General features: G+C 40.5%; 1 protein-coding gene across 1 annotated transcript; it reads right to left on the reverse strand.

The window, feature by feature from the left end:
• Window positions 1-703: 703 nt before the first annotated feature.
• On the reverse strand, window positions 704-17,424 carry pigu (phosphatidylinositol glycan anchor biosynthesis, class U). The gene is made up of 12 exons (XM_078249272.1): window positions 17,252-17,424; window positions 14,528-14,592; window positions 12,918-12,977; window positions 12,111-12,173; window positions 11,689-11,798; window positions 10,422-10,522; window positions 10,002-10,099; window positions 9,653-9,807; window positions 6,871-7,014; window positions 6,644-6,768; window positions 5,655-5,797; window positions 704-4,951 (listed from the first exon to the last, which is right to left on the reverse strand). Exons 1-12 carry the CDS (start codon window positions 17,379-17,381, stop codon window positions 4,838-4,840), a joined length of 1,308 nt encoding a protein of 435 aa, XP_078105398.1. The 5' UTR covers window positions 17,382-17,424; the 3' UTR covers window positions 704-4,837.
• Window positions 17,425-17,732: the final 308 nt, after the last annotated feature.

The raw sequence follows: 17,732 nt of genomic DNA on the forward strand, positions 1-17,732 counted from the left end.
TAAAAACTGCTAAAAAGTTCCACGCTGAAGGTGACATTTCCCTTTGGGTTTATATTATAAGTGACACCTTTCACGTGTCTGTTAGGACATACAACTTTCAACAACAAGCTAAATTGGTATGGCGAGTTGCTCTAATAAGTCATGTTTAGTTGTCTATTGATATAATTGTAGGATGTCAATGGTCTGTCGGTCGGTCCGCCACTTTGGTCCAGACTGAAATACTTGAACAAACTTTACACGTATTAGATGGATGGGTACAACATTTTGTACAGACATTTGAGGATCCCAGGCGATGAATCCTATTAACTTTAGCGATCCCCTGACGTTTAGCTCTAGATGTTATCTCCGTGTAAATACATTTAAAGCTTCACTCAGTGATTTGCTCAGAGATGAAGTCACACAGAATTCCGTTCATCGCAAAACGAGGTTGATGAGAGCGCCGGCACGGATGTAGTCTGGCCATAATTACATTTTAATTTGTGTTATTGTTGTGGAAATCTTTATTTGGTATGCACTGTTGCTAGTCTTACATCTGACTTTACTTTTTAAATTATGCCTGAAAAAAACAAAAACTGAAAATTATGCCCCACACACACACACACACACACACACACACACACACACACACACACACACACACACACACACACACACACACACACACACACACACACACACACACACACACACACACACACACACGTAAAACCATCACCTCATGTTTAATAATCATTATTTTTTACATGTTCATTCATCAAATATAACATCACCCCTTTCAAACCTTGCATTTTAATATCTGTAACAAAACAAAACACATTCATATATATACAGTATCAAAACAACAGAACAGCTCCTCATTTTTCTGAAATAAAAAGAATCAAATAAAACAGAAAAAGTTTTTAGTGCAGCAAATAAATAAATATAACAAATGACATTATCAAAATGGCGACCTTCTGCTAGAATAGATGAGCAACTGAACAGGCTTGTTTCTGTGTTTTGGTTTCACAGTTAGTATTTATGTCATTGTACAGTAAGCAGAATTTTACTGTCATTGTACAGTAATGTGTCATTTCACATGAAAACCAGTTTACATATATAATAAAAAAAGTGTTTAGCCGCTGATGTAGAAATGATTTCAGTGGGTCTATTTTGCGTGAAATTTGTTGTTACTTCTATCATTCATTTAACAATCATTAAAGGTGCTGTAGGTAGGATTGGGAACTTCTCAGTCCCTCCCCCCTTTCTGCTAAAGCCCAAAATGGTCTCCTAAGCCCCTCCCCCCACAAGGGAGAATGAATGTGTGTGCACGATTTCTTTTTTAAATGACCTGCTTCATGTAGTTCTAGTCAAACATAGGGTCGGTTTCAGCAAATATGACAGAAAGTTAGTCTTACCTACTGCACCTTTAAACAAAAACATTCATCTGTGGACTCCAAAGTAAAACATTCAACTAAAATGTATCTTTACATCAGTGTCCCAACATTTCTGAGGCTGTTTAAGGCTTATTTTAAGGGTGTGAATTAAGTCCTTAAAAGAAAGATTTTAAGTAGGTGTATTAATAGCTTCTATTAAAAGGCAGAAATGTTTTGTTTGCATGAAAATCTTGATTACTGATTTTCTGTTTGGTTTCCAAGATTAAGGAGAAATGTTATCAAATGGAAAGAGGGGGAAAAATTGTGGTGGCGTATCCAAATTCTGCACTACACACAAACACAAAGCACTATGTCGTGTGTTCACACTGGAAAAGTGACAAAATTAAGCATAAACAAAAAGTCAGTATGCAGTTCGGTCGATCGACGCTATTCTCCCACAATGCAACGCAAAAAGGAAATGGAGCTCACTTGTACAAAAAAAATAAAATGGTCAAAATATACTGCAGAAAAGACCTTGGCGAACAATTCAATATTCAATCATTCTGTTTGTGAAGTTAAACTGGCAGTGAGACATTTGTATAAATCCCTGTTAGTATATAAACGTAAAGTCTGTTGATTTTGTGTGTACACTAAAAGGTAAAACAGTATACTTTGATGACTAGTAGCACATGCTGTAGAGTCAATGTGTATTAGGACGTAGGACACAGCATGAGTATAATGAGGCGTTTATGCTGCATTCGAGTCATGTTGGACAGGATGGTTGAGTTTCCTACTTGAAAATAACATTTGTGTCATTTTTTTTTTAAAGGTCCAATGTGTAGGAATTTGTCCCATCTGGCGTTGAGATCATATATCGCAATCAACTCTCTCACACCGCGCAGTTCAAAGTACGCATTACAGCTACGGTAGCCTTCACGCTTCAAAAAGCCGGTCTCTTGCTCTTGCTCTTTTCAATATCCTTTTTCTTTTTCTGGGCGAAGAAGACTCCTGTTCCTGAAATTTGGATTTTGAATACGTGTGGTCCTCCATGTTTCCTTCTTCAAACTTGCCTTGGCCGGGAAGTGACGATACCCATTAGCAGCATTAGCAGTACCTGTGAGTCTATCATGTGACAGCGAAAACGCGAAAGGTGGAGCAGTACGTCCTGTATGTCCCTTACCGGCTAACGTATTTCAAGATGGCGTCTACCCCAGTTCATGTGAATGCAAATGTAAAATTTCAAGCCAAAAGAATACTTGACGGTGGTGGTAAATATTCATAAAAAAGGACAAGTTTGTGAACGGACAACACCGATTTTGGTAATGAACAACTAAACACGTTACACACTGGACCTTTAAAGTCCTAAATTGAAGAAAAAGTTTGACAATTTGGGGAATACACTTATTCGCTTTCTGGTGGAGCGTTCGATGAGAAGATTAACACCACTCATGTCTGTACTGCAAATATTAAGCTCGAGTCAGCAGCGGTTGAGCTTAGTATAGCAGAAATGCTGAAAACAGGGGGAGACAGCTAGCCTGGCTCCGTCCACCTAGCACACATCTAAAGCTCACTGATTAACAAGCTACATCATGTTTGTTTAAGCTGTACAAAACACAAAGTGCATTAAACAAACATGATACAACATTCACACTGAGCCAGGCTAGCTGTTTCCCCCGTTTCCAGTCTTTATGCTAAGCTAAGTTAGCCAGTTGCTAGCTGTAGCTTCATCATCTAAAGGCCTTTTTATGCTTCTGCGTAGAATCAATGGCGTACCCCCGCAGACCCCTCTGCGTCTACGCTGGACCCTACGCCGTAGCCTGACGTGCACATCTCGAAAAATGTAACTACACGTCGCAGCGACGCATGTCGCTTGGCCGTGGCTTGGTAGCGTTGCATTTCCCCCGACTCATTTCCTGGTTCTCCTTCTCCGTAAACAACATGAAATCAAGGAGGGGGTTAACTTTTCCTGTTACACTTTTCCCACCGTGGTCAGAAAACACAGGGGAGACACTTTGTTTCTCTCACTATGACTCTGGAGTCAGTACTCACTCCAGAGCTAATCGCCGTCACTCTCTCACTTCTCCCTCGCTCTATCACCCCCCCCCCCCACACACACACACACACACACACACACACACACAAGCTCAACGCACACACCAGAGCACAAGTATAAACATCAGGCCACTTACGTAGGCTACGGCGAAAGCTCTGCGTGGAGCTTCCGAAGAACCGTAAAACAGCCTTAACTCTCAGCAAGAAGTTTTTTTTACAAAATGTTCTGAACTATTCCTTTAAATGAGAGTCTTGAGTTTGACGATTCATCGGGTACATGTTTAGGTAATGACTCCTAAACAATAACTTCTTTAAATAACCTTTATCATACATGCAGAAACAGAGTAAATTATGAAACTCGAGCCGTTCAGTGGCACACAATCGGTTCCTTTGTAGAAACTTACAAGGAGATTACAAGCAGAAAAACCCAAAGGGACAGCACTCTCTGGGGTTTGTGTGGAGTTTAGTGTTCCCAACGTTTTTAGACAAATATCTCTGTGTTCAGGGAGCTGAAGCTATCACAGTCCCAGAAAGTGTTTATGTACCATGACGAGGTTCATATTGGCTTGACTGGTTTTCACTTGAGATGAGATGCAACACTATACGGAATTTGTTCATTAAAGAGCAGGCTGTGTAAAAATAGGGTGACTGTAAGAAAGCAGTTAACAAAAGAGAGAGGCTTCCAGACGAACCCTTAAAGATAGCTTTCCCACCACAAAGGAAACCAGTTGGAACACAAATGTATTCACGTAAACATGAAAAACACAAATAAAATGTGTGTGGGAGAGCCGGATATCAGGATTTACCAAATCAGAGCGAGCTTCCCACATTTTCCAACAAGGCTTCAAAATAAAAGCCCCCCGCCCCCCAGAGCAGAGTGACGTTTCCTTCCAGAAAAAAAAAAAAAAAAGAAAAGCTGTGTGAGAGTTGGTGTTTCAAAATAAAAGCTGTCTAGGCAGAGCAGCAGAATAAACACAGCGGCAAAATAAAATTATCCTGGGAGGGACGGTCAGCAGGACAAAAAAACTTCAAAATAAAAGCCAACCTCACAGGTAGGGGGAGGCTTCAAAATAAGAGTTCTCCAGAGGACAAATAGAGATATTCAGTTGTTTGTTTGTCTCACATGGCAGGAGCAAGATTTCTACATCCCATGTCAGCATGTGTCTGTCATGTAGTATGTTGTGACTTCTTTGTATGTGAAGTAGTACCAGACACACGTACTGCATTGTGTGTTAATGTCCTGTCTGAGGACCAGTGTGGCTCTGAAAGTCCCTTTATCCTCCTCACTTTGTGTTTGTTCCCTTTGAGGTGAAGTGAGACCTCGAGCAGTCTCTCTTTTCCTCGTAGAGGCTGCCAGCCAGATGGTGATGTGCATATGAGTGTGTGTGTGTGTGTGTGTGTGCAGGTGTGTGTGTGTGTGTGTGTTTGTGTGTTTATTTAAGAACTAGTGTAGCCTCGGAGCCGTCTTTTCTCTTCAGATACAATCCGTAGGTGAGATGATGTTCTCTCCTCAAGAAGGCGTAGAAATAATCCGACACCAGCAGAATCTGAGGGGAAATAAGTATTAGTACACAGATACAGTCCTCAGCGTGCGATTGAGAAGTAATAACAATAATAGTAGTCATAATTGTTTGAAGTAATGGTATCAGCAAGCTGAAAAGACAAACAAATATATAATAACAACATCAGACAGACATCTCACTATTATAAGATCACTTATTGTAATAAAATATACATGGTTTATGTTTAACCATTGAGGCCTGAGCTAATTTCACTTGATGTATGACCAATAATAATGAATAAAAGAAAATAATTATACAATGTACATTCTCTCAATTCTAAAAAGGGAAGATTTTATTTTGGAAGTGACCAGGAAGGCTTCCTGTTCCAGTTAAAAGGAAAAGTTCAACATTTGTGGAAATCTGTGTTATTTGCTTTCTGGCAAGAGTTAAGCAAGAGTTAAATGATGCTTGTATGTCCTGTAGCTTGAGTCAGTAGCTGGTTAGCTTAGCTTAGCACAAAGACTGGAAACAGGGGGAAACAGCTAGCCTGGCTCTGTCCCAAGGTAACAAAAATCGACTTACCAGAACCTCTACAGCTCAAATAATTAACACGTAACATCTAGTTTGTTTAAAAATTAAAGTGTGAGGACAACAACTTGCTGTTTTACAGTGGGGTTATTTGTGGGTCTATTTCTTGACTGGGATCAGTAACTAATTCCCCCCTCGGCTCCCGTCCAGGACGTCCTACCTGCGCCACGTTGAACAGCAGTGTGATGGCGTAGTAGAAGTTGGAGTTGGCGCTGCCGGCGTAGATCCAGAGGTGCCAGAGAACCGGGAACAGAGCCGAGCAGGCGAGCAGGACGCAGGACACCAGGAAGATGTTCCTCAAGACTGAACAGGGGGAAAGAAACCAGGAGAGAGATTATTTTTGAATTAGCCAATCACATCAACATAGCATGTAGAGTCTGAAATTCACACATTTTCTTGAGTGCTTTATTGACCATTTATATTATTGCATGATGCTGCTGAAAGTTGAAAATGTCACAGATAATAATAAACAACCACCTTTGGATGATTGTCATTAAATGTGGGGCACACATTTCATAGTCCAATGAGGATAACATTTAAAGTCTTATTTGATCCCCTGTTGGTTAATCTACGGCCGCCAGCACGTCATAATTTCCATTTATGTTATATTCTTATTATCATTATAAGCTAAAGAATGAATGACTGAATTACTGACAACTTCAGCTTTACTTTGACATGTAACATCATGAATGGATCGATATTGGGGGATGATCCAGGCGTATTTTAATGGACGGTGGTGGATGAAATAAAGATCAAATGCCCTTTCTTTACTGTATTCTGTTGTGTTTGACTTAAACATTTTAAACCAGGACCTTCAGTATTTGAATTAAGTAGCTTGTGAAAAATACGATGTGTCAGATGTAGTATCTACAGCTGTTATTTCCATGTTTTAAATGCATTTTAATTCAACATATCAGCTGCTGCTATGTATATATTTAGTTTTACTATGTGTACATTTTTTTTTTTTTTTTTGTATTAACTAATTTGATCTCATTTTCAGGTTGTGGCTTGAGTGTGCTCTGGGCAGCTGTGTCGTTAAAGAAAAATAAGTATTGTATTGGACTCAAAATGACTACTAACTAAAGAAGTACTGCGCCACTTTGTGATATGTAATATACAACATCTTCTTTCTTTGTTTCCTACACTCACATCTGTGCAGGTGACTCCAGACAGGAAGGAAGGCCAGGTAGAGAGCGATGTCTCCCACAGTGGGGTAAGACTTAAAGATAGAGATCACAGCCAACTGCATGAAGATCAGAAACACTGGATGCTCTCTGGAACACAAGAAGCACCGATATTTGAAAGAATTTAGTCTTATTGGTTGCATTCATTTGGAAGGGCAGACGCTGTGCGAGTGAGGCTGAGAGAGGACTTACTTGAGTTTGATGGACAGGGGGATGGTGTAGAAGAATACGTTGATCTGGAAGACGCAGAGGAAGAAGAGGCGGAAGTGTTCAAACATCTCCGCGAAGAAATACCAGAAGAGGCCGATGTTCGGGGTCAGGTCTGGTACGGAGAGACTGCGGGGGGGGGGGGGGGGGGGGACACAGATGGTCAACGCTACGACTACTGCTGGATATTTGAGGAATTAAAAAAAAAGTGTAATGATATTTAAACAGCCGATGTGAAACGTGGAAGAACGAAAGAATTGTGACGTTACGTCTTGAGAGGGACATTTAACAGTAAAATATAAAACCTGTCAGCGCTCTAACTATGTAATGGTAAAACAGTTTCTTAATTTATTCATTTGTTTTGTCCCTCTCTCTTTTCTCTTCTTTCTTAATTTGCTTTCTATCTTTCTTGTATTCTTTTTTATTAATGTTATATGATGATGTGTTGACCTGCCAAGGGACTACAGATGAAATTTAGCTTTTTTGCTAACTCTGGCACGTTTACATTTTGAGTGTAAACAAAAAAAAATGTCAATTGATGTGCATTGTCCCTTTTAAACAAACAAATGAATAAACAAATAAATAAAAGATATCTGCAGATGTGAGTTGCGCATGCGTCACTTTGCAACTTCACACAGATCTGTTTTGCTGTTAGCCACAGAATAATGAGATAGGCATCACATTTTCACGGCACGATCCCTGATGTCAGTTCTAGATTAGAGGCTGAAGTAGCCTACAATGACCTGCTAACGAGAGACTTCTGTAATGTCAAAACAATAAAAAATGGACCTACATAACAAAGTTCGTTCACTGCTGGCTATAAGTTAGCAATCAAACACAACAAAGGCTGTCACTTGATAGGCGTTTTGAGCTAACGTTAGCAATCAAACAATCATAGATAGCTAAAACGTTTGCCGGATCCAGATCCCTTGGCGTTATGCCGTAAACCGTTTAAATCTGAGCATGCGCAACTCACATCTGCACTCGACTCACATCGGGTAGTGACACCGGTAGCCCACCGGGCCTAAGTTACCCCCCACCAGGCCTAAGCCACTCGGAATTATTGTAATGTATTTTTAAGACGTTTTTTAAACTACAGTTACAGTGGGGCTGCTCGGTTGGAATCGTAGACATGGTCATATTTTCAAATCTCCAGTTAGCTTTTAGCACTGACTTAATGTAGGGCCCTGATCTGTTTTATAGATTTTTTTTTAATTCTCAATTTCACGATTCCTTCCATTATTCTGTCTTTATCTCAGAAACTATCGGGCTCTACATTAATGCTGCCGTCAGACTGGCCCAAGCCAGACAGACGTCGTCGAAAAACCACACTTGCCAACGGGCTTAACAACGTTTCGGGGGGGGGGGGGAACCCTGATCTGTGACGTTTTTGTACTGCAACTTCTTGTTGTCAACTGAAATATACACTGCTAATGATATTACTTAGGTTCAAATTGAAAAATAATATCAGACCACCCAGACACATACACCACCGTCATAAAGACTACTCAAGCTAGATCAATTTCCCGTCCGAATTATTTGCTGCCGTGTTCAGTCGGAAACAGAGTATTCATTCAGTGTACCAAAACTTCCAGTAGCTCGACTGTGAGGATATTCATGACAGGACCAAAAAGAGTTTCAGTTTGTGTCGTCCGCTTAGTCATACAGCATACAAACTCCCTACAACGTAAGGCCCCATTTACAGCTGGTTTGGACTGGTAATCTATGTTTGGATACATTATCTGGATAATGACATCCGATCGACAGGCATTTGCATGTACAGCTGGTATTAATAAGCATTTTTGTTTTATCGATACTTTAAACAAGTCTTCTTCCTTGTCTTTGTTGGGGCATTGCTGCATTTCTTGGCATGTTACCGCTGCCTATAGATCCGTGGAATAGAATGGAACCACTGCCAAGATTGTGTATCACATCACGTGTTTGTGCATCTTCGTGCACAAGACAAACAAAATGGGAACCCACTGTTAAAAAAACAGAAAAAAAACAGCTCCACAGCGGTACGAGAGATCATATTCAGCAGCTAGCAAAAAGATTAAAACTTAAACTAGGGTTTAATTTCAGAATCAAATCCTGCCTTTCGTTCAAATCTAGAAAGAAGCCGGTCGCTGCCACTTTCATGTCTACACTTGACTATGGTGATGTTTTATACATTCGTCTCAAAGTTTACACGCACTGGACACTGTATACCACGGATCATCACTGGTATGAAAGCCCTCACTCACCACTGTGAACTGTATGAACGTGTTGGATGGCCTTCTCTATCAACACGGAGACTTCCTACCTTCTGACCTATATCGGTGTAAATAGTATGGGGACTTACAATCTTCGCTCCCAGGATCTTTTCCTTCTGTCTGTTCCAAAGGTTAGAACTGAGCTGGGGGAAAAGGTGTTTAAGTCTGCTGCTCCCTCTACCTGGAACAAGTTACAGAAATCCATGAAACTTAATGAGCTGCTCTCATTGGTCGCTTTTAAGAGGATGTTGATTGACTTGGAGGCAGCCACATCTGGCTGTAGATGTTTTGCCTGATGCGTTTAGGATTGTGGTTGACTTTGAGGGATTTGCTGTTTCAGTTGTTTGAATGTTTTTAGTGTTTTTGTGTATTTTGTGTTTGTATGTACTGTATGTGTGGTTGTACTGCTGCCGGTCTTGGCCAGGACACTGGCACATTTTTAATCTCAATGAGTCTCTTCCTGGTTTAATAAAAAAGGTAAAAAGCTTGGCTAAAATGGTCAGTTCAGCACTCACATGAAGCCGTAGACAGACGGCAGGTAGTCCCAGGAGCCCAGCAGGAAAAAGGAGAGGCATACGATGACAAACAGGCTGCCCAGGTACATGAAGGCATACTGAGCAATGAACCACCAGAAGCTGGCCCGCCGGTAGTTCACCGGGATGTACTGACGCTGGAGGAGGAGAATCAGAAACATGGAATGAGGAGAGTTTTGAAGCAGGAAAAAGAAAACCGGTGATGAAGGAGAAAAAGATCAGCAGGAGAAAATGGAGAGGAAGGGACAGAAAAAGTAATGGTGAAAGAGCAACAAAAAAGACGGAGCATTAGATTATTAAATATGCATGTGTCCATTCATACACACCATACCTGCATCAAATAGAGCAGCGCTGCGGCGCACAGAGTGAGAGGATAGATGGCCTGATATGTGGCCAAGGACAGAAATACGGCGCTCAGCAAAACATTTCCTGCAACAAGAACATGGAAACACTCCAATAAAATGATCAATTGACGTTTTCATTGTTGCCGTCATTTAAACTTTGACAGTCAAAGCATTCAAAGAGCTCCATGTATGAATAGAATTGCTAGAATACAATACTGTGATAGCTCCTGCAGTGAAATTACCTTCTTTTTTTTATTTATACATTTTATAATTGTATTACACAATAAGACCTACAGAAAACAGCTGTGTCTCACACAGGTAGACATTGTAGTTATGGATCCAGAAATGTGGACTGACTTTAGAAAAAGAAAAATCACGTCACGCTTGTTATTAAACTCGAACTTCACCTTTGATTGTAGAGAGGATGAAAAGGGCGATGACGGCGTTGTTCAGGCCACAGGTTGACTTGGCGACGCAGGACAGGATGGTGAACGGGTTCAATAGGTAACTGCCAGAGAAGAAACAGTGTGACGACAACACCATGGGAAGACTTGTCCGACACGACTGGCCGCTGAGATGATTTTACAACAAGAAACTTGGAAGGCTGCGCTATTTACTTCAGTGTTTAACAATAAGGGTTGCCCAGTGGCCCGGGGCAAGTAAAACGTCACGTCGGGCAGGTAAATATCACAACCCACTTGCCTAATTCCCTTGGCCCCTCTCCTTGCCTGGCCTCTACTTTCAGTATGGACTTTAACTCATGTATGACAATGTCCATGATATGTTTATACATTGTAAATAAAGATAAAATATACCATATTCACTTTAAAAGGTGCTGTAGGTAGGACTGGGAAGATCCAGGACTTAGCCAAAAAATGTGAACATCGACAACTTCTCAGTCCCCCCCCCCCTTTCTGCTAAACCCCAAACGGTCTCCTAAGCCCCTCCCCCCACAAGGGAGAATGAATGGGTGTGCATGAGCAGTGATTGACACGCAGTTAGACACCCCCCCCCCTGGTCCTGATTGGTGCATCTGAACAGGGAGCTGTGGATTTTTGCAAATCGCACTACAGGCTGTAGGTGGTGCCAGATTTTTTTTTCTTAAATGACCTGCTTCATGTAGTTCTAGTCGAACATAGGGTCAGTTTCAGTAAATATGACAGAAAGTTAGTTTTATAAGTCTTACCGACTGCACCTTTAAGCCTTTGTCGTTACTATTTTTGTATAGGGGCCAGTAAAAATCGACTTTGGGCAAGCCACGCTAGCTCTGTGAGGCTGTACTTTGGCACAGTGCTGCTTTGAGCTAAAATGCTAACATAGCAGGTATAATGGTCACCATGTTGGTTCAGCAGATGGGGTTAGCTAGCACTTGCTAGTGCTGCAGGTATTTGGTCATAAACACAATCACTTAATCAAATTTGAAACTTTGACCTCGTGGTGGCGGTAGAGGAAAAGTCAGGCTGCATTCACGTCAATCAGGTGTCGCGGCGACTACCGGGGAACAATAAATAAGTTCCTTATTTTTTCTTAAAGCCAGCGAGCTATGATTGGCCAGGGTTTAGTGAGTAGTCTGACATGTCTCTCAGCACGTCACAGCAAGAACTCTGACATGGTGACCATCTCTTACTGATAATTGGGGGTTTGCTGCGTGGAAACGTGCGTGCTTGTACTTACAACATGGCTACTTTCAGAGGGATGTAGTACATTTCTTTGGGGCTCCTGATGAGCTCCAGGCAGTCGAGGGGGTAGCGGTCTGCCTCCAGGGCATATTTCTGCTTTCTGAACTGAGACAGCATCAACAGCACATTAAACATGTTACAACACGGTAACTACAACGGCAGGAAAATACACAATGAACACCAAATAACACACTGGATACCACCATTTCAACTATATATATATATATATATATATATATATATATATATATATATATATATATATATATATATATATATATATAAACAACTCAGCCAAGTGGCAGTGAAACAAGAATACAGTTCCCGTATTTTTTAACCTGGAAAATCCCTGTCTCAATATTTGAATTTTTCATTCATCTTCTCAGTATTTTTTAAGGCCCATTTCTGTTTTCTTACCACTTGTTTGTTGTAGTCCTTCACTGTCATGTAGAGAGCCACAGCAGTGATCACATCTGCCAACTAAAGAGACAGAAGAACAGAGAATGAGCAGCCGAGCCTCTGAAACATAAAATACCCATATACTTTCTAGAGCTGGGCGATATGGCAAAAATCAAATATCACGACATTTCTGACAAAATACCTCAATGTCGATATTGTGGCGATATTGTAGTGCGACTATTGGTGCTTTTACAAAATATTAACAGTGAGTTTTGATAAATAATCACCAATAATGTGGATACGATGACTGAGTGGGTAAAGGCAAATAATATAAAAGCTAGAACATTCTGCTAAGTTCAGAAAAATGACAGCACTTTACTGTAATGCAGCCTCTAAAACCAGGAAAAGACCACTTGTGGTCATATCACAATATCCAAAATTTAAGACGATATCTAGTCTCATATATCGATGTCGATATAATATTGATATATTGCCCAGCCCTAATACTTTCTTTTCAAATCACTAGGGACAGACATGTCTTACCACAAGGGGAGCAGCACTTTAAATTAAAGTATTGTGCAGACTGCTGAGCTTTCCCGTCGGGGCTCACGTTACAGAAAATCCTCCTGTATATTTAATCTGATGCAAATCCCAAAGAATTAGCATCTTTCATTGGCGTATTTTCTCAAAAGTGAAATGCTTATTGGTATTCATACTTATTGTACATACTGTCACTTTTTGATTGACTTATAAAAACATGAAACTGCCTGAAAAAAGAAAAAAAAAAAGAAAAAGATTGATGTTTCTCTTCTTCTTCTTACTCACCATAAACGTTATCTCTGCATAGTCCACCAAAAAGTGAAAGAAGTAAATGATGAGAGGAGTCTGAAGAGGAAAGAAAAGGACGTCTGGGGTTAGAGCACAGACACAAAACATGCAGGTGGGACAGTAACACGTATGTAACGAGACATGAGTGTGTTTATGCGGCACGCGGTGGTCAACTGCGTGTTTTTTGATACTGTAGCTAAAATCATTTCTACTGATATATGATCCTACCTGTGCTGTCACTTCCTTTAAGTTTGACTTGTAAGCAAAAGTGTCTCTGCCACCTGCTTTGAATGGTGTTTTTTTTTAAGATTTTTTTGGGGCTTTTCCGCCTATATTTGACAGGACAGCTAGGTGAGAAAGTGGAGGGGGGGGAGACATGCAGGAAATCGTCACAGGTCGGATTCGAACCCTGGACCTCTGCGTCGAGGCATAAACCACTTAGTATATGTGCGCCTGCTCTACCCACTGAGCCAACCCGGCCACCTTTGAATGGTGTTTAAGTGTTTTCAGATGGATTTTCCAATCAGTAAATGTGCCCGTTTGTGCATATTGGCAGCATACCATCACATAAAAATGCAACGTAAACCTCTGCTAGTTAAAATGATGTTTGGTTGCCTTGATAGAGATGATCGATAATGTTTTATTTGCATCCTTGATACGAGAACGTCCCCGCTGCCTTGATTGACTTACGTTTGCCTCAAGAGTCTTTCTAGAAGAAAAATATTACACAATATTTTGCAAATTCAAAACACATTTCACACATTTTTTTTTACTGTAAAGTTTTCTTTTTTCCGTTTCTGATTCCCAACTTTTGCAGCATATTATTTTTTGTTTTCTCTTACTTTGTGTATTGGTATTGTTTACAACCCACTTTCCTGTTCGGCATCATCGCGTCATAAATGACACTAGTTGGATACTAGGTGGTACTTGACGCTTTCTTCGGGAAAAAATTCTTTCGACGTTTTTGACTTTGTTTGACATTGTTTTAACGTTTTTAAAAAGAAGACGTTTTTGACGTTCACTTTTCAAAGTTTTTTTTTTAAGTTTGTATTTTTTCGACATTTGCAGCTTTTTTTGGATGCTTTTTCCAGCTTTTTTTGGGGCATTCTTTGACGTTTTTTTTTTACTTTTGTTTTTGTTTTCAATTTTGTCCACTAAAAACCTTAAGGTTGAACCCTGTAATGCTTAGGATGGGTTAAATGCAGGGATTGTATTTCACATCATTGTACTGTACCGTTGTATGTGACAAATAATAATTATAAAGTTTCTTCCTTCTTCAGTATGCACCAAAACACCAAGGCAAATTTTGGATCTGATTCTGAAATACAGATGGATTTGTTTCTTTTTTTTTTTTAATTGAAAAAACATGCAGAGGATGTGAAGTACTTCCTCTGTCATGACTATTGTCTGCAGGTATTGCCTTCAGGCTCCACCCACGACCATCAACCTCCACCAACAAGGCAGGGCAAAAACAGCTCTTATTAAGCACAAAGTGAAGACCACTCAGATGAAGATTTTTACTAACTCAGGAAACAAATACATAAATCAGTATATGTGTGTGTGTGTGTGTGTGTGTGTGTGTGTGTGTGTGTGTGTGTATCTCTCACCTCATGGAAAACATCTCCAGAGTACGGTGAGACTCCCAAGTCAAGCAGAGCCAAGCCTTCAACAACTGCAAACAAAGAAACAAAACAACATGTCTCAGAAAGACAGTTTTATTCTCTCAGTACAATCAGCTGCAGAACCTTTTATGGTGATGCGACTTCCTGTTCCAACTCGTGAACAATTAATGAAGGGTGTGGTGTGTGTGTGTGTGTGTGTGTGTGTGTGTGTGTGTGAGATACAAAAACCAAAGGCAGAAAAACGCTTTATATTTCGCTGATAGATACAGAAATTAAACAATATTTCATTAAAGAATTGCGCATTACATTAGCTAAAAAAAAAAATCGGCATCTGTACTGAAAATTTTTTGTGTTTAATATGTTATGATTCAACAAGCAATTTGTTATATGTTAGCAGTATACTGAAAAGACCAGAAGGACTGTTTAGCTGTAAAACGAGAACGTTTGTGACCCGGCCGCCATGTTGAAAACAGTCCAGGAGCAAAGTTTCTCATTTTACAGCTAAACAGTCCACTGAAATATCTTGAAAATTTTTTTTTGAGGCAAAGCAGTAAGAGAATCTTGCATATTTGATCAGCGCTGCCTAGTTATTAACACTGCACTAGAGCCTCCTCGGCTCCGATTGGTTGTTTTCCTTCGGCCGTGGTGCAATCTTGCAGAAGTCATTAGGAGCACCAGGAGGGGGCAGAAGAACGAGATTTTTTCAGTAGATTATCCGTCTTATGTAGTACTGTCAGGATATAGTGAGTTCCAGCAAATATGACCAGGGCTGGGTATTGTTAAAAAATCTTTGATATCTTATTGGCTCACTGACACTGATGAGATTTACCCTTTATATATTAAAACCTGGTATTGAAAGACGACGAGGCATTTTTCGATACTCGATACTAAGGAGGCAATTCGGTCGGTGCCTAAAAAGTATTGAATTCTAGCCTAGAAATCTAGACGCACCCTAGCGGCAGCAAATGTAATTTGCAGCCAGGGTCAGTCTAGCGACTCTCCGTTGGCTTGCGAGCTGGAGAAACCAAACTCTGGTCAGGCCAATCACATCGTGTATAGAGTCGGTGGGCGGGCTTAACATAATGACGGCAGAGTTGCGACGGCTCCGCGTGAATTCCCTGCTACTTGAAAACAAAGAAGATGGCTGCTGCTGCTGGCGAACAGCGGTCTTTCGAATCGGCTTTGGCCGCGACTCTGGAAGACTTGGAGTTAAGATTTTCTTTGAGAAAAGAACAAAGAACGGCACTGAAGTCATTCTTAAAAAAGGAAGATGTGTTTGGAGTTTTGCCGACCGGATACGGCAAACGTTTAATCTATCAACTAGCGTTGCTCTTGGTTGGCTATGAGTGCAGAGGGAATTTGAAAGACAACCGTTTATCCCCCCTCCCCACCCCCCCTCGGATTGAGCCCTGCCAATGGTGAGTGTCAGGCTAATTGAATTTGGTATCCAGCCCTAAATATGACACAAACGTATGTTTATAAAAGTTACCAACTGTAGCTTTAATATCGGTTTATCGCAAGTAATATTGTTATTGCAATGTTCAACAACATTATCGCATTCCACATCCTCATATCGTGCAGCCCCATTACTGTTGCCACCCTGAACTCACGCTTCACTCTACTCCCATCACCGCAGATACACATCACTGATCGCTACAAAAGCACGAGCCTTCCAGCCTTCTGCCATCACTGCCCTCAACACACTGAAGCAATACTCAATGGACTCATGTTCTTGTGACTATATATTGTGTTATGTGCGGCTATGTTATTGTGATTAATTGTTCTTATGTTTGTACTGGCTGTGGAAACTAATTTTCCTGCTACAGAGGACAATACATCTATCTATCTATCTATCTATCTATCTTGATACCTTTTAATATTTTGAATTTAGGACCTTAACTTGTAGTGGAGTATTTTCACTTGTGGTATTAGTACTTTCACTGAAGTAAATGATCTGAATAATTATTCCACTACTGAATAATACCACAGTGAAAGGGTATTGTTTTTAACATTTGACTTGGATAAAAATAAAAGTGGTTGCATTGTAAGTAACTAAAACAAATGTATTTATAGAGCGCTTATTACAGATAAAATCAAAGTGCTTTACATAAAAACACATACAAGAGAACATAATGTATATTAAAAACACAATACACAATTAGAATTACATAATAATAAATAAAGTGCAGACAGGTTGAACCAAGTCAGTCTCTCAGTCAGTCAGTCAGTCAGTCAGTCTCTCTCTCTCTCTCTGTCAGTCAATCTCTCTCTCTCTCCCTCAGTCAGTCAGTCACTCTCTCTCTTTTTTTTTTCTCTCTCTCTGTGTGTGTGTGTGTGTGTGTGTGTGTGTGTGTGTGTGTGTGTGTGTCTGTCTGTCTGTCTCTCTCTCTCTCTCTCTCTCTCTGCAGCATCATCATCATCATCTTTGGACCAGAGAACATGATGGAAACCTCCATCAGAAACAAACACGGAAATACGAGTCAAAACTAACTTAAATCGTCAGCGACATGAATCACAAGAAAGCTGTTATATTCTCCTCAATAAAGCGCCAGAGGGCTTTTTAATGTGAACGGCAAATCTAGGTTCTTTGTAGATAAACCGGTTGCCGACTTCACTCATTACTGGGTGACAGCGCCGAGGAGAGGAAGCGACCCGGAGCGGCGTTTCAGCGAGAGAATTCGCCCCCAAAAGCCGCTAAACCCCGCTTACCTCTCTTCCAGGCGGTAAGCGGAGACACCACCTCCACTCTCTCCGATATTAAGTCCGCTAAACTGGATCTGTACAGCGCTGCACGGATCGTAACAGCCACAATCAAAAGTAGTGTCAAGGGAGCCGCCATCTTGACAAGGAAGCCCTTTCCTCCGCCCTGCGAGGTGCACGATGGGAAATTAAGTCTTTGTCTGTTGCAAAGGAAACTGAACGGAACTACAAACGGAACCAAACTAAATTAATTTACGATAAACAATATTGTATTTTATTATTATTACGATTATTTTGTGGATTAGTAGCCTCTACCTCAGATTTGTGACTGTGGTACTATAACACTAAATATAAAAGATTGGTCTTTTTTCCTGTCTTTCTAACTCTTTAATGTTAGTAAATGGCTCGCTCTACATTTAAACATTCTCACACAGTGAGTAGACCTATGAACAATACCTTTATATTTTTCAGCCACTGCCGGGAACACCGC

Source organism: Sander vitreus, chromosome 4, assembly GCF_031162955.1.
Source record: "Sander vitreus isolate 19-12246 chromosome 4, sanVit1, whole genome shotgun sequence".
Classification (NCBI taxonomy): Eukaryota; Metazoa; Chordata; class Actinopteri; order Perciformes; family Percidae; genus Sander; species Sander vitreus.